The sequence below is a fragment of the Poecilia formosa genome, unplaced genomic scaffold, assembly GCF_000485575.1.
Source record: "Poecilia formosa unplaced genomic scaffold, Poecilia_formosa-5.1.2 Scaffold812, whole genome shotgun sequence".
Lineage (NCBI taxonomy): Eukaryota > Metazoa > Chordata > Actinopteri > Cyprinodontiformes > Poeciliidae > Poecilia > Poecilia formosa.
This window is the reverse complement of record NW_006800751.1, coordinates 104,414-132,140: the sequence shown is the minus strand read 5'-3', so window position 1 is coordinate 132,140 and position 27,727 is coordinate 104,414. Positions and strand designations below refer to the sequence as shown.

Genomic DNA, 27,727 nt, shown 5'->3' with positions numbered 1-27,727 from the left:
AAGCTGCAGATTCACAGATAGTCCATTTTTGACTTCTCTCGCTGAGATAAAGCGTTTTTGGCTTCTGGCTTGCTGATCATAAGCAGATCAACTAATTTCAGTTTAAAACAGGCAGATCTAGTCCTGCTCAGCATTTCGGAGCTGTCCAACAACAAACAAGGCTGAAAATTGAATGTAAAGCTGCAGATTCGCAGATAGTCCATTTTTGACTTCTCTCGCTGAGATAAAGCGTTTTTGGCTTCTGGCTTGCTGATCATTTGGAACATAAGCAGATCATCTCATTTCAGTGGAATGCAGCCAGATCTAGTGCTGCTCAGCAATTCGTAGCTGTCCAACAACTGACAATGCTGAATATTGAATGTAAAGCTGCAGATTCACAGATAGTCCATTTTTGACTTCTCTCGCTGAGATAAAGCGTTTTTGGCTTCTGGCTTGCTGATCATAAGCAGATCAACTAATGTCAGTTTAATACAGGCAGATCTAGTCCTGTTCAGCATTTCGGAGCTGTCCAACAACTAACAAGGCTGAAAATTGAATGTAAAGCTGCAGATTCACAGATAGTCCATTTTTGACTTCTTTCGCTGAGATAAAGCGTTTTTGGCTTCTGGTTTGCTGATCATAAGCAGATCAAGTAATTTCAGTTTAATACAGCCATATCTAGTGCTGCTCAAATTTCGGAGCTGTCCAACAACTAACAACGCTGAAAATTGAATGTAAAGCTGCATATTCACAAGTAGTACATTTTTGACTTCTATCGCTGATATAAAGCGTTTTTGGCTTCTGGCTTGCTGATCATAAGCAGATCAACTAATTTCAGTTTAATACAGACAGATCTAGTGCTGCTCAGCATTTCGGAGCTGTCCAACAACTAACAAGGCTGAAAATTGAATGTAAAGCTGCAGATTCCCAGATAGTCCATTTTTGACTTCTTTTGCTGAGATAAAGCTTTTTTGGCTTCTGGCTTGCTGATCATTTGGAACATAAACAGATCAACTCATTTCAGTTTAATACTACTGCTGCTCAGCATTTCGGAGCTGTCCACCAAGAGCTGCGAATTCACCGATAGTCCAATTTTCATTTGTTTTTCTCTTGTTTGAAACAGCCAGCTTCACAGCTTCTTACCATTTCTGAAGTGTCCCACATCTAATTAAGCTGAAAATTAGATTTATGGCTTCGAATTCACAGATAGTCCATTTTTCACTTCTTTCGCTGAGATAAAGCGTTTTTTGCTTCTTGCCTGCTGATGACTTGAAACCTTAGATTTAGCACTGATTCCAGTTTGAAACAGTCAGATCAACTGCTTCTCAACATGTCGTAGCTATCCAACATCTAAAACGGCTGAAAAATGAATGTAGAGCTGACAATATACAGATAGTATAACTTTTCACTTCTTTCGCTAAGATAAAGCATTTCTGGCTTCTTGGATTCTGTTCTCTTGCAAACATATGATTTAGACCTGATTAAAATTTGAAACAGAGATCTGCTGCTTCTCAGCATTTAGGAGCTTTCCAACATCTAATAATGCTGGAAATTGACTGTAGAACTGCGAATTCACAGATAGTTCACAGATAGAAGACATGAATGAAGACTTCTTCCTGAACAGGAAGAGCTGAAACTTGTGGATGTTATGATGCTAGAGTTCAGTGACATCATGATGTTATAAAACTATATAAATAAGAAAAAGGCTCACAACAAATAAATACAATTTCTTAAAGTCATATTTTTATTTGTTGTTTGATGCTTTCTCATTCAACTGAATGTGTTATTTTTTTCAAACATTTTTTTTAATAATATTCTTAAGTTCTTTTATTCTTCCTATTCTTTAAAACGGTAGTTGATCAAGTAAATCAGCATTCAGTTAGAACTTGGTGTTTTCTTTTACAGCATAGCTGTTTTTATAAGTCTCTTTTCAACATTTGTATTCATTTTCACATGTTTAAAAATAGAAAATGTAAATAACAGGCTAGACATTCAATCAAAATACATTGTGTACAGTGGAAGATACTTTGTACTTTTTTCTCTCGAGTGTTTTGACAATATACTCAGATTCAGCATCTTTATTGCATAAACTCATTCATTTGTTGAAGGAAGCCTCTCATCATTAAGGTCATTTATTTTCTGTCTCTTTATTGTGATCACAAAACAGGGCAAACATACAATTTGTATTTTATTAAAAAATTATAATAGCAGGGCTGTAAAAATAAGGACAAGGAAGCTGCTAAAAATACCATGACTATCTCAAGTGCTATTCTGAATGTCAGTGCTTTAAGTGGGCCGGTATGCAACGGTACGCATTAGAAGCACTTCTAAATATTACCCCACAGTGGAATGGGAATTTTGGAAATGTTAAATGAGTCTTAGATTTTCCATTGGTATTATAAATTTTATATGCCCCGTAATAGTAAAAACTCAAGTCTTTCACTTTTTTATGTCTTTAAGGAGCTTTTATTTTATATCTTGAATGTTTTTTTGTTTGATGTCCATGTTAACTCCATGAGGCTTTAAGTTGATCAAAGTGGCTCCATTACACTTTGAAATTTGTTTCCTTCTCATTTCTGTACAATAATACCATTGATCTATATATGAATAGACAGATCTACCTAACAGCATGTCTTTTGTTCCACTTAAAGCACTGTTGAAATATAACATAAACTGAGACATTCATCTGTTCCATTTCAATCTGCTGTTAAAATCTCCACAAAACTTGTGAAGCTCAATCCATTTGCACACTTTTCTCTGACACTGTGTACTCCTGTTAATCCATAAAATTGCTTTCTCCTCTGACAGCGAAAAGAAGAAGAGACAACTTTTTTATCAGCAGAGGAAAGACTTCCTTTCAAAACAACATTTACATTAAAGGTCAGTTCAGTCGGTGTCCTGCACATGCATTTTGGAATGAATCTAAAACACTTTGTAGAAAACGAATTCAAACATAGCATCTTATGGCTCAGGAGCAAGAGATGGAGACATGAAGTGGATGAGGTCAAACATTTTGCCTTTCCTTCAACCTGAAGTCATACAGAAGAGAGATTACTGCTGGAACTCATTGCAAATTTTAAAACTAAAAGTCCATTTTATCACAGATACGTTGATTTAAATGTACAATGACAACTGACCAGTGATTTGAAAATTCTGAGTCTAAATGAACAGTGATCATTTAATATATTAGATTATTATCAGGATGTCAGAGAACTTGCATGGGTCACACACGCTTTTGGACAGCTCCACTGTATTTCTTCAGAAAACTAAACATAAGGTAAATTCACTTGAAGTGAGGAATAAACTATAAAAAATGCTTTACAGTGATTTGGAAATAATGGAGTTCCATTATTTAAATGTTTTTCCATTATGATAATTATAATCTAACATATATCATAAATTAGCTCAAAGTAAAAGCTCATGGCTTAGCTAATTCAACCTAATGGTTACCTCCTGAAAAATAAATTAAAATGTTTTTGCACAAACACACATAAAACTAAACACAAATACATTGAGCATAAATATGAAATATATCAAAGTTGGACAAAACAGATGCATGATGGGAATCTTGTAAACAAACTTACTCTTCTGAAATCTGCCTTCCTTTCACATCCTCTGATACGCCAGATAGTGAGGCTCTTTTTACAACCAACGATGTGACAGAAGATTTTATCTTTTGAAACTTTGAACATTTTTTTTTGACAAAAAACAATAAATGAAGCTAGGGCTGCACTAGTAAGTCACTGCAATCTGAAATTCCTCCACCTTACTGAACTGACCAAGACATTTGTGACACATGACCAGGTGTTTCTTGGAAAGCAATAACCAAAAACTAAACTTAGTTCTTGCATAGGCTTTTAAGTATGTTCAGTACATGCTTTTGTTTCAAAGTCTTTATAGATGCATTTATCTTTCTATTTGTGATCACAGTTTTAAAATTACATGCAAAAAAATGATCTCACTGATGTTCAGATGTTTTTCTGCTTGAAGCAAATACAGAACAGTATTGTGAGATGAAAACATCCACTTGATAAATTTAACATAAGAGGTTGGAACTTCCTTTTAGATCCTTTAGAAGGTGAAGCACATTGGAGCGGTCTGAAGGGGCAGCTCGATACAGCTTTGACTGAAATATCTACCCTCAAGACTTCAAGTAAAGTTGGACATTTCCAGATCAACAGTTTGAAATAACCAGAATATTCATCTGAAGTTAGTATCAATGATCTTGAAAATATATACAGCAGCATCATAGTATTTCACACTGTATGTCTGATTTTAATACAAAATATTCCTGAGAGAGTTGTTCTCTTTGATTTAGTTAATTGCCATTTGTTATAACCCTCCATATAATACAAAGAAATATGCAAATATAACAGCAAAAATAAAATAACAGCAAAACCAGCAAAATCAATCTTTTATCACTTCATTTAGTTAGACTTGTTGGAAATCAAGTAAATGTTACTGTTTATGTTTAGCAGATATATAGTTTGAAGTTTACAAACCTTAATGGAACTCCAGTTTCCAAACTGGAATCATTCCAGTGTCTTTCTGAAACTCAATGTTTCATCTTGCTTGCAGAGGTATGAGCAGGTTTGCAATTATTCAAATACACAAATGACTGTTTTCTTAGTATTTACCCAACCAAAATCAGCCCTCATTTAAATATTTTAAGCAAAGATTTTGTATAAACTTTCATTGCAAAACATTAGGAAATACTTTTATAGCAAGTTTACCAAAAGTACTAGAATTCTAGAAAGACTTCCATAGCCCTTAGCAAAGAAATATTTAACATCCTTTCTTGTGTGTTACTGTCGAGAGATTTTTAATAATTATTTACTTAACTTCCTTAGAGGAAAGCAAGATGCTGGGGAGGAAAATTTAGGTAAGATGTTTTGAAAATTTATCTGGTGCAAAATAAAAGATATACACTCGATAAAAGAACAAAGAAAAACAAAACAGAATACTGAGACTATTTTCAGGCTCCAGGTCAATTTACCCCTTTGCCAATTTATACCTCGATCCATACAGGAGGTGCCATTTTGGCCCAACTCAGTCACCTGACATACCACTCAGCACACCATTTCATTTACACAACCACTGGGTATCAGGTTATACTTCTAGGTAGTTAAATGTTCTGGCAAATTATAAAGAGAATTTTACATTTATTTGAATGCATTTATCCATTTTCCAAGGACTTAAAGTAGTGGGGATCAGAACTAGGTTTAATAGATCAGAACTAGGTTTAATAGATCAGAACTAGGTTTAATAGAAACCTAGTTCTGATCCCCATTTGGGCTTGTTGATTTAAGTATCATTATGTTTCAATATTTTGATCAAATCAAAGTAGATTGCTTCACAGTAGATTAGATTTGATTATGGTTTCAAATCTAAAGTGACTAAAGTAGTTGTGAATAGTCCCATGATGGGTAGAAATGAATGCATAGTATGAAATGTCCTGTGGTAGATACCCCATCCTTATATGAAAGGACCAAAAGTACACATTATGCAAAGGCAAAGAGATGAATAGACCTGCACCCTCATTGTTGACATGGACTCTCTCTTTCACTTTCCAGAACAGCTCACACACAGCACCCTCACACAAACCAAACACTACATGATACAGAACATATAAATTGTACAAATCTTCAGGTGAAATTAAAGTATCAAATAATTGCAAAAATAAAATGTCTGATATAAAATTGTTTTCAATCTATCCAGAAGGTTGATGAAATGCTGTGGGTAGTTGGCCAAATCAATATCCTCTCAACTTTATCAAGTTTTTTTTTTGTTTTGTTTTTTACTCAGCATTTCTGCCTCTATTGTTATTGCACAATTTCTTTTCTTATTAATTGCTGTACTTGGGTGAATTAGCAGCTCACAGACCCAACTCATTTCAGGAAAATATACTGTTGTCTTTTTAACACGATGAAAACAAACCAATTGGTTTCCACTCTGAGCTGGTAACAAAGCAAAAAAAAAAAAAAACAAAGCAAGAATTTTCCATTTCCTCTAAAATATTTCACTCCCACTTCCTGCCAGAGAGTTTTTGTTTGCACACAGAAAATTCTAAGCTTCTTCAGTTGACTTCATTACACACATTTTTTGCAGTTTTTGGACTCTATTTCCAAAATGTATTTATGATACTCTTGTGTAAGTTATACATAGCTGGAGGAAATTCGTGCCTTTTTCAGGGAAAACCTAAGAGCAAGATCTGAATTTGAATGGAAACCTTACTGCAATATGACTGCTTGTTTGACAATAAATAAAGGAGTTTCTCTGAATGTTGGGAATACATTTCTGTTTATTGGATAACTAAATGCCGTGAGTTCATTTGAGGTGTTTTTTTTTTTTCTTCATTTGTATGTATGGATATCAAGACAAGTTAATGACCCTAGTTTATAAACTGTCTGGCCAAGAAAAAATCATATTTGGTCGGACCATCTTTAGCTTTGATTGCAGCACATATCCACTGCGGCATTGTTTCGATAAGCTTCTGCAATGTGACAAGATTTATTTCCATCCAGTGCTACAATATTTTTTTCACCAAGATCTTGTATTGATGATGGTAGAGTCTGACCACTGTGCAAAGCTTTCTCCAGCACATCTCAATGAGATGGACTCTGTTGTGGCCAATCTATGTGTGAAAATTATGTCTCATTCTCCCTGAACTATTCTTTCACAATTCGACCCCCATAAATCCTGGCATTACCTTCTTGGAATATGGCCCTCCCATCAGGGGTGATAGAATAACCTGGTCATTCAGTATATTCAGGTAGTCAGCTGACTTCCTTCTGTGAACACATGCTGTTGCTGAACCTGGACCTGACCAACTGCAGCAACTCCAGATCGTAGCACTGCCCCCACAGGTTTGTACAGTAATTACTAGGCATGATGGGTAATCACTTCACCTGCCTCTCTTCTAACCCTGATGCATCCATCACTCTGGAACTCTGAGTAAATTTGGACTCAGACCACATGACCTTCTTCCATTGCTCCAGAGTCCAATCTTTATGCTCCCTAGCAGATTGAAGCCTTTTTTTCCAGTTAGCTTCACTGATCAGTGGTTTTCTTAAGGCTATAGATCTGTTCAGACCCAGTCCCTTGACTTCCTTTCACATTCTGCGTGTGGAAATGTTTTTACTTTCACTACATAGGAAAACATGTAGTTTTTACTGTTTTTCCTTGATTTCATTTCACCAAAACATTTAAGTGATCGCCGATCACAATCATTCAAGATTTTTTTCCAGCCACATTTCTTCCTTGAAAACAATTGGTCTCCATTTTCCTTCCAGTTTTTAATAATGCATTGGGAAGTTCTTAACACAGTTTCAGTAGTTTAAGAAAACTCCTTAGATGTTTTCTCTGCTTGATGCATGATTTTACCCTTCTCAAAACAGTCGTCTTTTCCATGACCACAGGATGTGTCTTTAGACATGGTTGTTTAAGAAATGAAAGCTAAATGTAAATTCAAACAGGAAAACTCTTTAGCCTCACCTGTGTCATCCAATCGCAGGTGGATGACACAAGTCATCCACCTGATAGGCTGTTGTTCATACATCACAGCCTATCAGCATAGAACCACGCCTGTTCATAGCCAGTCATCATTCAGTCATCCGTTTATAAGGATCTTCATCCATGATACCATCTGCTTTCCAGCCATGCTCAACCCACCTCCACCCCTTCTCCACCTTTCTGCTGCTGGTTCCTCCATGCTACCTCCACCACCAGTGTATGATCCCCGGGGGAAGACTTCTCAAATCATCATCGTTAATGCTCTTCCAAGCTTATTGCAGTTCACAGTACAATGTCTTCTGTCGGGGTCCGAGCGCCAAGGAACTTTAATTCATTTAAGTCAATAAAACTTTCTATTTGTTATTTTTCTCTGTGTGAGTCTCCCCAGGTTGAAATGAGAAGCAACTCATTGCACCAGTAAATAACTTGTTTCCAGCTGAAACATAACTGCCAATGGAGTAATTATCCAATAGGAGGCTCGTACCTGTTTGCTTAGTTAGATCCAGGTGGTGACTGTTTTCTTTTTTTGGCCAGCAGTGTACTTTGGCAGTAAAACTGAAGGGCTGGAAAAATATTTGAACTAGAAGTTTCAAATGTTAATACTATGCCAGCTTTGTGACATAGATTTGCCTAAAATATTGCCTACACCTGTGTGTTTGTTCTTAATTCAGGGTCTTTTTTATGCAACTTGCATAACATATATTATTGTTATTATTGTACTCAAGTTATTAATCCCAGTTCCTGACAAAGACATATAAAGTCAAATAAACAAACAGAAAAGCTGTGGTGGGAATATTCCCTTCAGAAATGCATGGAACAGGTTAATACCATAGATATCAGGGTCAGACAGGAAGATCCACATAATGGGACAGCAGACACTTTCAGCTCAGACTCTCAGAATCAGTGATAGCACAGTTTAGTTTAAAATAACATGTTTGCATCCGGTTACTGGCACAGGCACACACAGCTGCCATTGTATAGTCCAAAGTTTGAGTAAAAGCTACAAGAAGGAAAATAGGAAGAACTGCTGTGGGGAGTAAGTAAAAAAGCAGCCATATTGGAAATAGTATGAGTAACAGAAGAAGGTACTAGAATATCCTAATATACCAGAACATATATTTGCATTTTTTAAAAGGGTTTTCATGTATGATGTAGCTATCTTTTTTGTAGCAAGCACAGAATTTTTTGAGTATAGGGATCTTACTACATCCAAAAATGAATGATTTGTCAGTACAGTCTGTGGCATTTAAACACAGTTTAAAGTAAACACACTTAAATCTTTAGAATTATTATTCATAAGGAGAGATCAGAATGGCTTACAAGAGTCATGCAAAATATTCATGCTGGTAAACAATGTCTTGAAAAGTCATTGTCATTTCTGTTCCTAGAATAGCTTAGCAGAGATGTTTTAATATTGCTGACAACCTGCTGTCTTAAAGTTTATCTTCTTTCACATTCTGGGAGGAGCATGATCTTCAGGATCTCTGTTTCTCTTCATTTGAAAAAAAGGAAACAGAAGTGCTTCTTCATTCATTATGTCTCCAGAAAGTGCTGTTTTCAGTAGGATATGATCTTTTTTCTTATTATTCTAACAGCAAGTCGTGGGGTTCAAGGCAAAATATGCATTTTTTTCTAAAATTACTAAGTGGAAAAATATATAATATTTCACCCACTGACCTATTCTCTGGATTTTATTCATTCCTCTGATTGCATTTTCCTGTTTTAAATTGTTTCAATTCATGCCATGCAACATTTGCTGGAGATGAGGAGCAGCTTCAATGCTGAGTTGAAGAGAAGGTAGTGGAGGTGGTATGGAAGACTCTTGCTTGTTATGAGAATTTGAATGAGTTCCTGCTTGTACCATCTGATTTGTCCATCCAAGTGCCTGTCTTTGGTTAAATTCTGTCAAAGTTGGTGAAAATGGACAATATTAGGACTTTAGGGACATGTCATGAACACATTCAAAATGCACTGCAAGATTGGAGAGATGGCTTGTATTTTCTGAAATCTACTAGACTTCAGTGTTTTCTTCTAGGTCCGGTAGCTGAGTACAGATCAGTAGGGAGTGGAGCAGTAGGAAGCTTAGTTCAGCTTTTATTGTCCTCAGTAGAGCTGAACTGATCTAACAGCTACAGAAAAAAAAAAGATATGACTGGAGATCCTTCAAACAAAATATGTCATCTGTAAAGCAATAATTATATGGAGCTGTGGAAATAGTGACCTCCAGACCCAACACTCATGATATTTATTTGTGAAGCTTCTTCTGTGCTTCGTTTGCTTCAAAAGTGGAGGAAGGATTTGAAGGGCTCATACCTCTTTTCTGTAGAATATGATAATGGAAATAGTGAGAAAGTAAAACTCAGTTTTTTCACCTTGATAATTTTTCAGTTTCTGCACTGAACATATTAGGGAAAAAGTCAAACAGCAGCACTTGAGATATTTACTGCTGTCCTCTTCATGATGAGAAAGTGTTGGTTGAGTTAGAAGCTCAGCACTGCAAGGAAAGATGAGAAAAAAATCTGTCAGCATCCAAAGATTATAAGCAATAACGCTTGATCCTTCAAACACCAGACTATGGTTCACATTGCCATTTTTGTGGATGGGTAGTCATTGATAGTTCAAAAGTCTAATAGTTAATATTTTTTATAAATGATTTAATACATTTTATTGTTTATTGGATTTATTTTTTACACAGAATGAATACCATCCAGGTCTGGTGTAAAGAAAGGTCAGGTCACTAGTGATGATGCAGGTGGGTAAAATAATGTTTTGGTTCATTTTCACTAACATGGTGACTTAAAATGGTTGAGTTGACAGCACCAGCCTTTACTAATATCAAACAGATTGTGACTTATAACAGCATTTTATTTTAAAAGTTAAACACTATCAGGAGCATTGGAAAGCAGTGTTGGAGCTATGTTTTCCTAAGGTTTCATATCTATTGGAACAAAAAGCACACAGAAGAATAGAAACCAAAATCTCTAATTGGCCTTGAGTCACAGAGAGCAAATGAAACTAAATGCCTGCAATGGCTCCGTTCTACCTACCAGATTTAGGATGTTTGAAGCAGCTGGTGCAGCCTTCACCAATCAATGTTTCTATGACTCCATCTAATCCTAAATCCACAGTTGACTGGCAAGATGGTCAACTGTCATTTAGACCCAGAGAGCCAAACAGCAGGGGATTTAGGAGAATCAGTGAGCAACATTGCAATTATTTTATCCACCCTCACATAAAGAGGTTTACTGTTTTATTTCCTCTGCTGTTAAACTAACACCCAGTATGAAACCACATAACATGCAAGTCTTTTTGCCAAAAGCAACAATACTAAATTAGATTTGTTTTCTTGCCATATATAGTGTAGACAAATTTACTGGTGCTCCTGATAAAGATGCATGAAAAAGCATGAAAATAAAATATTTTATTTAGAGTCTTTAATTGCAGCAGCATAATCTCAACAACAAAAGGAAGAATCCAACCTTTTTCAAAGAGTACATTTGTTTAGTGGTGACAATAATCCTATATTAACATATTAATACTATAATACTATTAATATACATTAATACTTTGTAAAAATTCCTTTTCCAAACAGGAGAAGTAAAATTTTTTCAGAGTGAGGGGTCTCTGTGGTCCAGGTTTCTCCTCCTCAGATTGCCCTTTGTATGAATGTTGCTAGAAATGAACTCGTCTTGCTTTAATATAAATAAGCACACCTTTTAAAAAAAATAATCTTTCTTTTTTTTTGCTGACTGATTTTAAATGTAACTACTTGTAAATGAAGCAGAAAATAGCTGCATCTTTAGCTGCAAAGTAAAACATTGTAACTGTCAACATTCATTTATGTTCTCTTGCTCTTGTGTGTGTCTGAGTTCCAGAATAACAATTAATAAGCAAGTAGGTCATGTAACATGTTAAGGGATTCAGTGTTTTCTTGAGAAAGTAAAACTCATTTTTTTCCTCTTGGTCTTTCTTTCAGTTTCTACACTGAAAATATTAGAGTAAAAAACAAATAATTGGTTTTAATCAAATGTTAAAACCAATTATTTCTGAACACAGATCCCCTCCCAGTTCCTTCCCTCCCCCCAATAAATGTAATTAAAGGTTGGAATCTTCTTTTTTCTACAGGCTGATATTATGCAACTATGGCAAAATATTAATTTATTTTAAGGCTGTTTCACATCTTTATCTACTTTATTCAGTAACACTCTTTTTAAATTCCTTGACCAAATGACCAAATGAAATGCAAGCCACAGGTCAGTGGCTGCTAGGCTTCAAAGATGCTGCTGGCAAAGAGTCCATTGTGATATTTACAATGCTAAAAATTATGAAAGACATTTTTACTTTGCCACAGGCATTCAGCTTTCAAATAATTCCCTTAAATTTGTGCAAGACTGCAAGAAAGAAAATGGATTCCTCTTAATATGTAGTTTCCAATGTAAAAGTTGTCTCTGTGTGTGGGTGTGTATGTCCTTTGTGTCAGTACAGTAACATTAGAGACATTAGTTCGACACTCCCACAGCAAACCCAGCATGCAAATACACTATAAACAAAGCTTGATTATGACACAGATTACGTCTGGTTAACCCACAACAAGAATTCAAATGCAGAAGTCGTTGAGGAGGCTGCGCAGTTCTCTGATAAAACAATTAGCAATTGGCAATTAAGTTCAATCTATAAAATTGTTAAATTGTCAGAGTTAAATTTTTAAACCAGAGGACTGCAGCCAACCAGGACCAGGTTGAAGTCCAGAAAAAAATAAAGAAAGAAGTAAAGAAAGAAATAAACAAACAGTAGTGAACCTCTGTTGGTGTTTCCCACAATTCTTGTTCAGACCTCACAAACAGTTTTAGTTGCATCACATCAGTGATCATTAATTTGATTTTGTTACAGTTAGTGTTTGCTCACATGACATTCTGCAATCAATCACCCTGCACCTGTGTGAGATGGAAAAAGCTGAAGTGGCGTTTGGAAAGGCAGTTTGGCCCTGATGTGGAACAAACAGAGGCTATCAGAAAGAAAAGGACTATGAAACATAAAACAAAATAAACGGAAAAGAAAGTGTTACAGCGATACACAACCACAAACACGGGGTGAGGACAAACAACACAAACAGTGCACAATACAACTGTGGAGTTCACATTCTTACATGATGAAGGGAATTTTCCTTTGTTTCTTTCTGTCCTCCATCATTTCATCACACTTTTCTGTCTTGCCCAGAACTTTTCCTTCTCCATCTCCTCTCTTCGATGTTGCTCAGTTGATAGACTACTCAGAACACATCATTTAAAGCACTTACACCTCGTTACCTCTTCAATAACATTTCACTCTATTTTTTTCATCAGCTTATTTTCTTTTCCTGTCTCCTCCTCAGTTAAATCCCCTTTTAAGTCAGTTTTTCTATTCATATGCAAAAAGTAGTTCATTTAGCCATTTTATGTAAATGCACTATGTGCATAAAAGGCTGGTGTCTCACAAAAGTGATTTTCTATTATTTGGGATGTGAAGGCAAGGGGACGTCACAAGGAGCAAGGAGCCAGGATACATAGTTGAATAGTGAATGTAAAATAGCATTTTGGAGCAAGGTGACCAGAGCATGTGATAGAAACATGCACAAAAGAGTTAATTTCTTTTTCTCCAGTCTTTTTTTCTATACATACAATGCATAAAGTTGGAAAACATTGCAGAAAGGAATCACAATAAAAGTATTGGAAAATAGATACCTGAGTTGTCAATGAATAAAAAAAAACAGTGTAATGGAAAGAAGCTCAACAAACTCTAATGTCAAATGAAAACATTTCATAATTTCAGATATTTGACTTCTTAGTTAAATTCTGTTTCTTATACATACTCACTTCTGGAATATGAATTAAAAGTTAAATTACAATTGTGGCAAAATATTAGTGAATAGTCATACACTCATACAGTATTTTCTGCATTAAAATAATATCTTCTGAACTCACTGCAGTTTAAGTGAAACCACAGACACCAGGGCATTACAGACTAACAATTAGAATGATGTGTCCAAACTATAAATGCAGAAACTTTGGTGAGAAGCAGTCTTGGAAAGAGAGAGTTTTCTTTTTTCACTTGCAGCAGAGGAGTTGAGATATTTTTTTTTTTTAGTTTCACTGAATTAGTTCTACTTTTGCTTCTACTTGCATATATCTGAAAAATACATAGCTATCACAACAGCTCTTGAATAGAAAAGCAAATAAAAATGAAGTATCTCAACATCTTTAACAAAGCAGCTTCATAGCAGTTACTAGAAATGGCTCCCCTTCCCGTCCTGAAAAAATAATCTGTCCCTCCCTCACCCATCCCCATTACAGTAGCGAGGTTCATCTGTTCCCACCAACATGCATCATTTCAGCCCCTCCTGTTTCCTCCTGCATTCACTGAGATTACAGTAGCTTTGTTCTGCATGCCAACATATGCTATGTGTATGCGTCCAGACGCACACACTCTTACAGCAGTCTAAATGTTTTATATACATTGCTTAAGTTTTAAACTAAAATACCAAGCTTTCTTAAATTATTATTCACATATCTGTAATTGCTGCTTGCGTTGGAAGACCATGCAAATTGTCTACATATTTACAGTGTTGTGACAAGCAGAACCCTCAGGTCAAGTGACTGATGCAGTCATAAGGAACATTTGACCGTAAAGAGACAATGAAGAGTGGGAATTGTATATATCTGTTTATAACATACAATGTATATAAAAAAAGTTAATTTTTTTCTCTTATTTAATCATATGATGCAACTGGCTGTGATGCTATTTTAATGAATGCATACAGCATTGGGGGGACCCTGTTTCTGCTTGTAGTTCCATGTTTTCTAATGGAATATTTATTTGTCAGTCAGTGTTGAATTAGTTGCCCTTTGACATTTAACTGTCCTCTGTCTATCACTATAATAGACATGAACTCATTTTCTTCACAAGTTGAAATCACATTGTAGCCGTAGCTCTGATCTCAGTATGCAACTTTAACTGGATTTTAAAGATCTGCATTTTAAATGCATTTAATAAAAGCTCTGCTTTAATAAAAATTCAAGCTCTTCATTTATCAAATCATCCTAAACTGTGTTCTCAGGTGTCAATAAGGAAGAAATTTGTATTTTTTTAATACTGTTTTCATTTATATATATATATATATATATATATATATAGTAAAATCTTATTCTCTCTCTCCCAGAACACCTTAAGAGCATGAGTGATGAATGTAAGAGCAGGAGTCGGGGCAGCTCAGCTTCCTTCCATCACCATTACTTTATGGCCTGTTGCAGAATTTCTGCACAACAATCTTGTGTAAAAAGCAAAACCTTTAGAAGTCTTTATAGAGAAAAATTATGACAAAGATGTTGAGACAGATTAATCCTAATGAATGCCAAAGTAAACGTGAAAACAATTATGTCTTGGTGTCTTTCTTTAAGACTAAAAAAGCAAAAGAAACAAATCCAGGTTGGAAAATATGGATGCATCTTTGTTGAGAGGTAGATGCAGGTCAGGGCAAACTCTGCTATCCTTTTAATCTCAGCCATTTTTCAATATTCCTCCTCGTTGTTCCCTTCTTCTTTTCTTGTATTTGGCGTCTGCTCTTCTACCATGGGCTGTCACTCCAGTAGCCATTCATGGTGCCTCCGACTAAGCAGTCGCAGCCGAAAAAAAGACAAGATGGACAGACAAAAGAGGGAAGGTAGGGTTTGGGGTAAAGTTTGGGATAAAAACAGGGAAAGACAGAGAAGCCAAAAAGGGAGAAAACTAAAAATACTGATTCTTTTTGCAGATTCAAGTAGTAATGCTATGGATGGCAGTGGCGGTAAGTGAAATGTCAATCAACTCAGACCTGAGGAAAACCCAGCTTCTCATCCTGATGCTGAGCTGCATGCACTGAACACATAACATAAAGTCAGTTAAAGTCAAGGGTAACCAGGGCAACCACTGGCTTCTGTTGTTAACGTCCAACCTCAAGCTGATGGCTCCAACACAGGATCTGTCCTGAACCACAAATATAGACTCTGCTTACACTGCCTGACACTGAAAGTGTTAAACTACAACACAAAACAGAAGATGTAAGAGAGAACTTCATGAGAAAACTGATCTCCCTGTTGCTTCTTTTAACCAAAACTATACTTTGTCTCCAAACTCACAAACTGACCAATTAACTTTAAACATTACTTGATTTTATAAGATTTTCCATATGGCATACATCTTGGATTAACAGCAATTTGACTAATACCATCTCCTTATACTGTATGAAAGATCCATCCAGGTGATGACATTCTGACTCTTTAAAACCTAAACTAATCATTGTATGACAAATTCAGGTTTACAAAGAAATAGCAGGTTTTACAGCTCAGTGTTTGGAGGAGAGCTCAGGTGAGAGGGCAGTAGATGGTGGGTGAAGTTCTGGAAGAAATCTGTTGTTACAGTGAAGGCCGAGCTAAACATGTTCATATGTTGTAATCACGTTTGCTTTCATTTTTCCCCAAGTGAATAAAAATGAATGTTACATGCACCAGCTCTACAGTGTTAATCCCTTTTGACAGTGATTCCCAACAACAATTGGATTGTGACACTTTAGAAGAAAAAACATAATACCCTTACTTATTAATTATTTATTGCTTGATTCAATATGGAATCTTTGTAAAACGTGATTAACAATATATTAGTTTCTATAACTTCTAACTCAGAGATATTTTACATCCCTCAGAGTTTGGGACTCTAGAGAAGCAGCTATCAAGTACACCTACAGAGGAAATGGGGAGGAATTAGAAGCAGAGCTCAAGCTTGTTGTGGAGGCTTTTAGTTGATCAAATTTCTCTCTGGCGTCTCTCAGTTTACAGCAGTTTTATATTACAAGGAAAAATTTTACTCTGCCAGCTAGGTGTTTTTAAGGTGCTGAGTTTTGAGGATGTATGACTAATTGCTTTTACTTTATTTAGTTTACTAATGGGTATTCTATATGCAGTTATTTCAAAAACGTACAGTTTACATACCATAGTTATTGTGTTTGCTGAAGTCTTAGCATTATTTTTCTTCACAGCTACTCTTTAGCATTGAGTGACAGGTCAATCAGCAACAGGCAAGGATTAGTATAAGGTAACTAGACAACTAAGTTATTCTCAGTGTTAACTAACCAAGACCTGTTAGTAGGTAAAGTTTGTTAGTGGAAATTGTATTTCCAAATACAATTGCAAAATGTAATTTTTTGTCTTAGATCTCTCTATAATTAAGGATTTCTGAAGCAAATGTTTTAGAGAATGCAATGAAGGACAAAAGAACAACTTATAAATTCTTATAAGCTTATAAGCACTTCTTCATTGTTATTGCTTTTGTGTTATTTGCATGTAGTCTTTTCTTTTTGGGTGAGCTACAAGATGGATGGGATGGGGGAGTGACATCGCCTGAGGCCAGACGGCTCATAGGTCTCGAAGGTGGAGTTGGTGATTGGAGTGAGTCGCAGTGGACCCCCCGTCATCCCGGAAATGTTATTTAGGCTCCGTGACTTCTCATAACCTGTGACTACATGACATGCAGAGGCCAAAAGGTAATGGTTTAATCAGGGTGAAGATGATTCACAACAGATATCAGAAGGTGAGGGTGTTAATTATATACAAACGGTTTGGAATGGAAAACCACAGATAAATAATGTTTTCATCGATGTTATGTTATGACAGCATTGCACATCAAATACAGCAAGAATAAACCATTTGTTAAAGTCAGAAACATATTAAAATGAAATAAAGTATAAAATCAATAAAAGTAATCCCAAAGAAACCCAATGCGAAACACATAACACATGTTCCAGAGTGAAAGAAGGATTTTTGAAAGAAAGACAGATGGATGGAGGGACAAACAGATGGAGAGACAAACACAGACAGACAGAGACAGAACAAGCTGTCAGTTGCCATTATATTAATGAACTAACTAGAGGTGGCACTCTGCTGACCAAACAAAACATTTATGTTTAAGGGGGATTTTGCATTGTAGAACAAAATGTTTTAAGTAACATATTTTAACATATTTTCACTCTACATCCACTATATTAGTTTAGATTCTTAAGAACACTGTAACAGCACTTTAAAAGGAAATCATATTGAGCAAAACACAAACAATAATACATCCTTTACAGATTCCTCGTTACATTTTTCCTCCCAGCTCTTTTGGCCATTACAAAAGTTGGAAGAACTCACCCTGAAAAACACATATCAAGACGGAAGTACAGACAGAGAGACAGGAAGACAGACTGACCATCAATTACAGGCTTGCAGTAAGCAATATTTTTGTCCGGCATATGATGATCATATTCAGATTAACTGTCAGAACATTTTAAAGGGACATTTAAAGCATCACACATTTTGATTTCCAGAAAATGTCAAAACTACTCAAAACAAAGATATTAGCGAACAATGCTTGATTTTCAAAATTCCTTACAGTTTTCTGATTTGCATTTCATGTGTTTGTTTCTTATGAGCAAACAAGTTCAGGAGGACCTTTTAAAAGTGAAACTTATTAGTTAAGTTTACAATACAACGTTTGGGCACAAGTTTGTCTCTTCAGTTTAAAGCCATTTTAGTCAAGGAAGTACAGTTTTAAGAGTTTTATGCATTTGGCTGTTCATGTGCAAAAAGCATTTCTGAAATGAAGAAAATAACCAAAAACAATGAACAGTGAAGACCAATTTTGAATTTGTATTGCTTGAATTGTGAAAAGCTGACTTGTTCAGATGAAACTTGAAAACTTGAAAAGTGTTCCATTTGGTCACATTCTGTTGAATCATACACAAATTGTGGTTGAACTGTATTGTATCAAATCAAATCTGTGACTACTGATCATATATTGGATTATTGTTAAGCAGCAATGTCTACATACATTAAAGACAAAAGAGTTTCAGACTGACTCAAGTTGCTCTTAAGTTGGAAAAAATAAAAGACTTCAGACTCGCAGACTTTGGAGCCTTGACTCTGGCTGTTGGTCTGAGATAAAGACTCAGACCAAAACTTTGTATCTCATGAATGAAGACTGAAATGAAGCCAGTATGTGAGCTGTAGACTGCTCATCTGGCACATGTTTTACTGTGAAAGGATGACGGTGTTATTGGACAGTAACGCTGGTAGAATATGGAAATTAACGGTTCATAGAAATCTGTTCATGTTAGTTGTAGCTTGACAAGTGAATACTGAATTCAGTGATTGAATCAATTATGAGACGAATTAAATAGCAGTGATAAATCAGCCCTTATGGGAAGCCAATCTTCTTCAGCAAAGGCCTAATTATAAGTCACTGTCCTCTTCTGTTCTCCTGTTAGAGGTTTGGCTGACTGACCTGTCCACCAGGTCATGTCTGCATGTTTACAGTTATTAATAGTCACCCCACTGATGCCATCTACCCAAATTTCTTGCTATATTCAGCAACATTTCAGACAAAAAAATCAGTATAAGTTGGAATCGGCAAGTCAGGTTTATTAAAACTCAGTAACTGGTGATTGACCAGAAAACTGCAATCAGAGCGCCCCTAAAAAAACATAATTTCCCCAGCACTAGTGATACAACTTTATTTATAAAGCACTTTCAAAACAATAACAAAGCGCTGTATAGAACAGAATACTCAAAATATGCATAGGACAAAAGAAAATAGACTATAATCAAATCAGTAAAAGCTCAAACTGATACAACAGAAAAAGTCTCAAAGTGTGTCAGAGGCCAAGGAACAAAAAAACGTTTTCAGAAGAGTTTTAAAAGTGGACAATAAAAGGTCACTTCTGTTGTGTAAAGGTAGATCACATTAGCAGACATTCTCTCTGCTAAGCTAGCGCTAACATTACATGGACATAAAACCCTTCAAACCAAACCATACTGATTGCAATTTATAAGGAAGGAGTGGACAATATGAAGACAGTGATATTAGCGTGTGTTAACTTTATTACTCATTCATCATTACAAAGGAATTAAAAGTTTAAACTTTTTTTGATTCATCCAGAGATTCAATATCAACACGTTTGAATCTGTGTGTTATTTTTATTATATCATATTTCTTAGGGCATAAATGCCTGTTTCTTTTCCTAATGGGGTAAATATCATAATTGAGCAATTTTCAAAGTAATACACCTTTGCTTTTAGCTGATAATTTGGATGGTGAATAAAATGCTATCAAAATATACATTTTAATAAATATGAAAAATAGTTATCAAATATTCATGAGGTAATGTAGGCCTTAAGACAAACTGGTTTGGTACCCTAAACCACAGACTTGGAGGTGCACTAATGTTGTGAATGTAATAACAGAATGGCGTTAGAGACTTGAAGCTTGACTCTGACTTGTGAAATACTTGAGACTTGACTTGGACCAGGGGTCCTCGCATCCAGCTTCCTGCAGCTTTCAGATGTGTCTCTGCTTCAACACACCACAGTGAAATAATGAGGTTATCAGCAGGACTCTGGAGAGGTTGACTGGACACTGAGGAGGTGATTGAGGTGTGTTGGACCAGAGACACACCAACCCTCCAAGCCTGGACTTGAAGACCCCTGACTTAGACTTTCTGCTTAACAACTTGAGGAAATGACTAGGAAAAACATCTCTGCTACAGAAACTAAGAGAAAAATATTATAATAAAACAAACTTTTTTTCTGCATAATAATGCAGCACTGTGCATAATGTATTTGTAAATTGACAAGCAAAATGTTTGCAATAAGCAAAGGAGATTTTACAAACAGACCAAACTAAGTGACAGGCATGTCATGGCCACAATCCTGTGTTAGTTAGGTCAACGAAAATAATGATGGCTTTGTTTGTTGCCTTATGATTCCTCATCTTATAAAAATTGTTTTGCTTTGGCATGCGACCACTTGGCATAGCATACAAGGAGCAGCTGACCTTTAAAAAGCACAGTCTGCAGGTAGCTTCTATCTAGAGATTTCTGGCATTTGTTCATTTCAATCAAGACTCTTAGCATGTCTAAAACTAACTCATTAACCTTGTAGCGCAAACCTTAAAGTGACTGGATTGTTCAGTAATGCCATAGTAAGATGAATACAAGCAAATGCAAAATAATATTAATACCTGCAAGGTATTATTGCACATGACTTAAGCCACGTTAGTTCTGGCTTCATAAGATTTTTTTAACGGTTTGACAAGTTTCACCACTTATTCTCTTCATTAATGGAAACGCAAGAGGCAAAGCTTTTAATCGCAGCAAATCTGCAGTGCTGTGACATGTACATACCTCCACTGGTCAGACTTTAGTAACACAACGAAGAGGAAGAGACTGAGGAGGATAGCCTGAAGATGGAATGATACACCAATGTTAGATGTTTATGGGGAAAAGACGACACTTGGGAAGATACAGAGGATAAAGCAGAGCCCTTCAAAAGCAACATGGGCTAATATAAGACTGGAAGAAAGAGTGAATATGCTCATTGTGTGATAACACAATTAATCTAGAAACTGTTTTCCTCTTTGATTTTAGGAAAATGTAGTTTTAGTGATAAACAGACCTTTTTGTGCCTCTGTTCATCACTTGATAATTATTTGGCCTTTTACTATAGTAAAGATTTCTGTCTAAAGACTGATTTAGTGTTCTGCTCAGTGTGTATCTATTTAGTAATTCTTAGTAACTTGTTTTCCTTTACTCAAATGTTTTTATCCAGTAATCACCTCCTTAGTGTATTTGTCAGATCGTCAAACTCCTGTAGCTCTTTGTCCCTCATGTTCCTGAGTGTTGATTGTTATTCCACCTGACTCTAACTTTCTGTAAGCTTTGGACTCAGTCGTCTTATTAAAACTTTCCTCATTCCTCCTTTTTGATTCTCAATACATCACAGAGTATCATTCAGGGGGACTGACCCAAATCAATTCTGATTGTTTTGTATGATTCTCCTGACCTGACCTTCTGTTTGATTAAGTGTTATATACAAATAAGAATCCTGGATGTGACTGAATTTATTTTTTACTTCTATGCTTTGAATATCTCATAGAGCATTGTTTAATCCATTATCTTAAATTTAGAAAGTCTATCGTAGCTACCAAATCTATCAAGACGTGTTCCTCTGGCTAAACTGACAAGCCAGGGCAAAAGAGAAATGATCAGAGGGTAACCATGGTAACTCTAGAGGAACTGCACTGTTTGAGTTTCTCTACACTGTATCTCAGGTAACCATTTTCTAATTAACCTTGAGTGAAGATTTTTGGACTTTCCAACGTCTGAAAGGAAACTTCTTCATGTGCATTGTGTGCAACACTTCCTTCTCTGAGTAAAAATAATCAGTCACATGACTTTGACTCATTTGAAATACTTTTGAGCTAAAACAAAATTGGAAGCAGGTGGGATTTTATTCAGAAATAATTTCAAGAGTTTTCAACTTAATGCAGCTGACTCTCAACAGTGGCCACATGCAGGTTACAGACTTGATGCAGTCTGCTGAATTTCCTTAGACATAACTTTGAAACTGTCTCTATGATTGGTTTGAATTTCGAGACAGGTAGTTTCTTTTAAAAAGTATGAAAAGCTACTAAATACTTGATAACTGATAAAAAAGAAAGAAAGAAAAATCACAGTTTTAGACAGCTTTGTTGGGCTTTAGGGTTTTTGAAGTAGCACTTGAAAAGCAAAATAAATTTGACTGGCATGTTGTTAAGAACTCCTACAGTGTGCTCAATTTACATTAACATTTAAAGAAAAACTAACTACCAATGCAGACAGATGTCATTATATTTTCTGAGTTGCTCTGATTCTGATCTGTGATGTAAGCTAAGTTCAGTCAGTTATGTGGTTTGTCTGTCTTTCTTTCTCCCTTTTGCTTGTCAAACTGTTGATCTTGCCAGATTGTGTCCTAACTGACCCAGTTACCAAATAAGAAGGTACACTGTAAGAAAAAAAAAAATCTCTGATTTACAGTAAAATACCAACAGCGGCGGTTGCCAGAATTAGTTAGTTATGACATACGGTAAAACTTTGGCAACTCCAGCTACTGGTATTTTACAGTAAATGTTTTGTTTTGTTTGCTTTTTTACAGTGTAATGTATTTGTAGTTTTTCTTCTTTAAGTTGTACTTTTGCATACACAACTTTCATTTTTCCTCAGAAGTCTGTCTTTGCTGCAGAATGCAGATAAGATACACAGAAATTGTTTTTTTAGGAATGAAACATTTTACTAGATTGTCATAGGTATTAATTTTGTTTCACCTTCTGAGGTTTTTTCAAATTATTTCCATGTATATAAAATTACAGTTAGTTGAAAAAGGCTTGTAATGTTGCCATCATTCCATTCATTATCTCTACCAGCTTGCCCTTGCAGGGTCGTGGGTTACCTCGCACATATCTACAGGTGGGCTTTGTGTCAATAAATGCTTGAAATTGTGTTTAACTTTTTTTTTCAATATTGAAAGGTGTAAGCTGCAGTTGCTGTTAAGTGGCAGCTTACAAGTAGTAAAGAAATAAAATGTATGACAAAAAATGTCATAACAGAAAGGACATGTTGCACTAGACTTTCTTTGGATAGAAACACTATTTGGCCTCAGGTTTCATCTGTAAAATGTGCACAATGCATCCTTTACTCTTCTTCCAAAGGGAGTTTATTAACCATGTAACATGTGGCCAGAACAGATCACCAGCTGGTTAAATTAGAAAGCCTCCACAAGTGACAAGAATTCAAAAGGCGGGAGCAAGAACAGAACTGAAGAGAAGAAGCATTTCTAAGAAGAATAAAGTCCAGTTGCCTTTTGTTGAGACAAAAAACTACAAATCACTGTAGATGCACCTTGATGAACTTATGTGCTATTTATAAATGGAGACAACATGTTGATGCAGTGACATCAACATGTGTTGTGGTCTTTGGAAAAATTTCACTTAATCTGTCTGACCCTAGAGGCTGATATGGAGCCAACACTTTTACTGGAAACAAGTGCCAACAAAGCTGGACCGGCATGGCAAGAAAAGAAGGTTCACACTCCATGTGTGAGATGCCAATATGAAAGTCGTTTGGGTTTGAGATGACTTGTGCTGACAAGAAGAAGGTAATTACAGTTTGATTGCATAACAGTGTGAAAAAAAAACCCTCAAAATATTTTATGCCACAGAGAAATGTTATAAATGAAGCAACATGATTCCACCAGTGCACACAAACACCTTATGGCCCTGTAAAAACCTTTGTCCAAAGTTTACATGGGCTGTCACAGCAATCTTAGGTTGTAGGTAGCAAATTTCTGTGATACTTAAAGGGGCGGTATTATGGGTTTTCCAGGCACTAAGAGCCATTTTATAGTACAATCAACAAGCTATGCCACCATCAGTTGTTATAAAATTTGATTTCTTAATTTAATGTCTTGAAATTGACCTTTGTCTCTTTAAGAAGCTTCTGCTCTTTTTGACACTCTGCTTTCAGCATGTCATCATAAGAATGCCTTTCCATTATGCCATTTGCAGCCGTTCTAAGGAGCGTTGCACTGAGAAGTAATTCATATGATGAGCTCAGCAGATGCTCAGTTCCACCAGCTGTTCACTAACTGCTGCTGTCACTAGTATGGAGGAGCTGAGAGGCAGTAGCTGGAGACAGCTCCAAGGAGGAGCTCTGTGAGCGCAAACATTTAGGGATTTAGGGATCCCTGAATGGTTTCCATGGGAGATTAAAGGATTCCTCAAACATGTATGAAATAATGTTGTTTTGATATAACATGATCAAAACAGCACTCCAGGTATGTTTTTGATGACATTATGACATGATGTAAAGCTCATATTACCACCTCTCCCCCTTTAATACTTAAAGCTTTATTAGGCAGGTATTCATGAGCAATAACTGAGACTGAAAACTATTTAGCTATTACTTTTTTATAATCAGGATTATTTAGGTCCACCTTACCTTAACTTGGATATAAATTACTAACTCTTAACAATTGCACTAGCATTTGTTAATGTAGTAGCCAAACCAAACCCATTGTTGCACAACAGCTCTGACTGTGCAGTGAGTGAGATGATATGCCAATGGCAAAAGAAACATTCCCAGGTCAAAAGATACAGGAAATGCAGAAAACTGAGCATTTTGAAGCCGCGTATTACACTAAAATGTTGAAAGAAATGATTGTTATCGAGAATGATTTTTCTCTTGAATTGGTAATTAAAGCAACAACACTTCTAATTGATCATCAATGAGTGTAAACACACTGATTAAGCAATGAAAACAGTCCCACTCAGAGACTCTTATGACCACACAGTTCATATCTGTTGAGTTAAGGGATATTAGCCAACATATAGATTTGTCCACACCACTTAAGCTCAGATTGAACAGGCCGTACCAACTGCAAAACCACCTCTGTAGATAAACAGCAGATGTGTGAAAAGACTTCCAGACTTTCTCAGGAAAAATGGATGGATGGGGCCAGTATATGGAGCTTATCTAGAAAGAACATTATCACATGAAAAGAGCTAAATTCTTCAGCCTGCTATTGCCTGTGTACCGCAGTAGTGCCACAGTCACATTGCTGCATCTGATTCAACAAAGACAAGCACAATATGTTGCAGATGCAGAGAATGCATTGCCACAAATGATGCTGGCCTGAGTGGTGAAAGTGACAACTGGAGGTCATGAGACTAGACTTCTCCTGAGGAATAGAGACACCTAAAGTTTTCCTTAATCCTTAAATCAGAAAAGGAAGTTTTGATGAATTTATGTTTGTGGTAAATGTGTATGTTAGTAATTTGAGTTCAAGTTAAACTATTTATGGACAGCTTGTCATGATCTGTGTTTTTCTGTTTAGTTATTTTGGGATTTTCTGTGTTTAGTCCTGTTTCCCTGAGTCTCTGTGTTGTCCTGTCAGCCCTTGATTGTTCCCAGGTGTGTGTCGTTAACTTGATTATCCCCTGTGTATTTAAGTCCACCTGTTGTCTCTGTCTCTTGTTGGGTCCTTGTCAAACGTACATTATATGTCATTTGTCTGCCTGTCATCACAGTAGAACTGTAAAGTCCTGTGTTGGTTTAGCTCTCTTTTTCAGTCCTCAGTTTTTCAGTTGCTACCGGTAATTAGCTGTGTGCTAACTCTCTGCCGTGCTGCCTGTTCTGGACTTTTGAGCTTTCTTCATTAAATCCATCATCATCTTTATCACAACCTGGGTGTCTGCGTCTCTCCTCACCACCTCGCAACCACCACACCTGACACAGCTTCAATGTATTGATAGGGGCAGGAACAGCAACTCCTGAGGGCATAACACTCACTATGCAACTGTGGTTTGTGAGCAGTCTATCTTAAACCAAAGATGGGCAGGAGGACATTGTAGTGACAGTGTCACTACTGTGATTTGTAGTTATGACATCACAAATACAAGTCACAGTGGTGATTTGTACATCACCAGATATAAAGTTATCTTCCTTTACTCTCATTGTGTTGATGGCAAATGTACCTATGTTATTGTACAAGACACTTAATATTTCAGCACTTAGAAGAACCTCAATAAAATCTAGCCAGGAGACGCAAAAGGCTTTCAAGCCTTCAGGCTTTACTTAACATTGGATGAAAGGGTGAAAGGTGTTTTCTGATGTGGATTATGTTTTTTAAAAAGTGACTAGTAAGCATTCTTGGCCTCATTTCTTTCTGAGCACATGCAATTTTGACAGAGGGGTGTTACATTTAGCCAACATAAACCACAAATACAAATCTCATTTTATGAGCTTATAAATTGAACAAGTTAATGCCAGAAAAAAAAACACTCCCTCATATGCACTGTATATAAATCAGTATGCATAATGTTGCGACTTTTTGCCACTCTGGTAGATATTACCATATTACTGCCCAATCCTAGTGTTTTGTCATCTAATAATGGCCTGTTGAGCACAACAGCATTCATGTTCTATCCCAAAAAGACAGTGAAAACATTTGGTGCTTCGTCAGCAGGTCTTTAAAACACTTCAGTCTGCACAATTTGCCCTAATCAATTTGAATCAATAGGACATCTTGGGCTGCTGCTTCAGCTGTAAGATGAAACTTGTGTTAACTATCAAGAGATGGAACATGAAATCAACAAACCAATCTACAGCACAGTAGTTGTTTTCACTCTGGAACCCTTCCCAAAACAAACATGCACAGTTAAAGTATTTTATTTTTGTTTTTCCATTTTTATTATTAGTATTCCTACATCACGGTGTTGCTTCTCTCTTCATTTGCTATTATAAATCTAATCAGAAATCTGGTTGTCTTCTTTCTCTTTGCTTAATGTCATTTGCATACTATGGGATAATATGCTATATGGGCACTTGTTTTGGGACAGTCTTTACCCTAGCTGTAAGTACCAGAGTGAGAAGAGGCTGGGTGTGAGGAGGAGAAGGAGGAGGAGGAAGAAGAGAAGGAGAAAGGAAAGATCACTACGTACAAAACACAGACGATGACAAAAAAGGGACAGATGTAGAGACAAAAACAGAACAAGACAAAAATATGACAGTGTAACTCAGACTAACAAGTAAATGTTTTAATTCACAATCTGACACACATCCTTGTAAAAGGAGATACATAAAAAACATAAAAATGACAACAACAACAAAAGCTCACATTAGACAAGCATCTGTTTTAGTTGGATTTTTTTGCTCACTGTAAAAAATTCCTTTGCATAACAGGGACACAATGAGAGTGTGGTTAAGGTTAGGTCAATATATTTTTCACATTGTTAAAAACTTTTGTAATCTTTTAATTTATTTTATTTGTTGGTGAGGTTGATGCTGTTAACTTTGTGTTCTCCTGCAGAATATCCCTTTCATCTTTTAATAAAACTACCTAAGTATTTTACACTCAACTGCATACCTATTCTATATATCAAAAACTGCTAACTTTACACACACACTCTTTGCCACTATAACAAATTATCAGGGAAGGCTATGTTTATAGGAATTATTGCCTTCTACTTGAATATACCAAATGTGCTCTACACTCAAAAAAATGAACTGGGGTTATTAGATTAATAAAAGAATATCATGTACTTTTAACACAATAATTTCATGTTTTAAACAAAAACGTGATAAAATCATGTTGAACAAACAAGAAATTCATCAACTTAACGTTTATGAAATTGAATCATGTTGAGATAACACGATTCATTATAGTCAGACTGATCTTGTGCTGGAGGCGACGAGCGAGATCACGGGAGATCCCGCGAGATCATGGAAAATCACACGAGGCCCTGCGAGATGATTGTTTTTCGTGCCAGGAAAACGCCAGCTGCAGTTTAGAGAATACTAAATTTTCCTGGCAGGATTGTG

General features: G+C 36.0%; 1 protein-coding gene and 1 long non-coding RNA gene across 4 annotated transcripts in view; one reads left to right on the top strand and one right to left on the bottom strand.

Moving 5' to 3' along the window:
- Positions 1 to 1,724: 1,724 nt before the first annotated feature.
- LOC107834868 (uncharacterized) lies at positions 1,725 to 5,948 on the top strand. The gene is made up of 2 exons (XR_001660694.1): positions 1,725 to 5,182; positions 5,234 to 5,948. It is a non-coding gene; the product is annotated as an uncharacterized LOC107834868 (long non-coding RNA).
- A 386-nt stretch (positions 5,949 to 6,334) lies between these two features.
- Positions 6,335 to 27,727, bottom strand: part of LOC103131685 (potassium voltage-gated channel subfamily C member 1-like) — a 123,522-nt gene continuing 102,129 nt past the window's right edge. The window contains exons 5-6 of one of the 3 annotated variants that reach the window (XM_016666835.1): positions 12,638 to 17,016; positions 6,335 to 9,985 (exon numbers count right to left, since the gene is read on the bottom strand). In XM_016666835.1, coding sequence (XP_016522321.1) covers positions 16,865 to 17,016 — 152 coding nt within the window. In that variant the 3' untranslated portion in view covers positions 6,335 to 9,985; positions 12,638 to 16,864. The remainder of the gene's footprint in view (positions 9,986 to 12,637; positions 17,017 to 27,727) is intronic. The other 2 variants (XM_016666837.1, XM_016666838.1) reach the window with 2 other exon arrangements.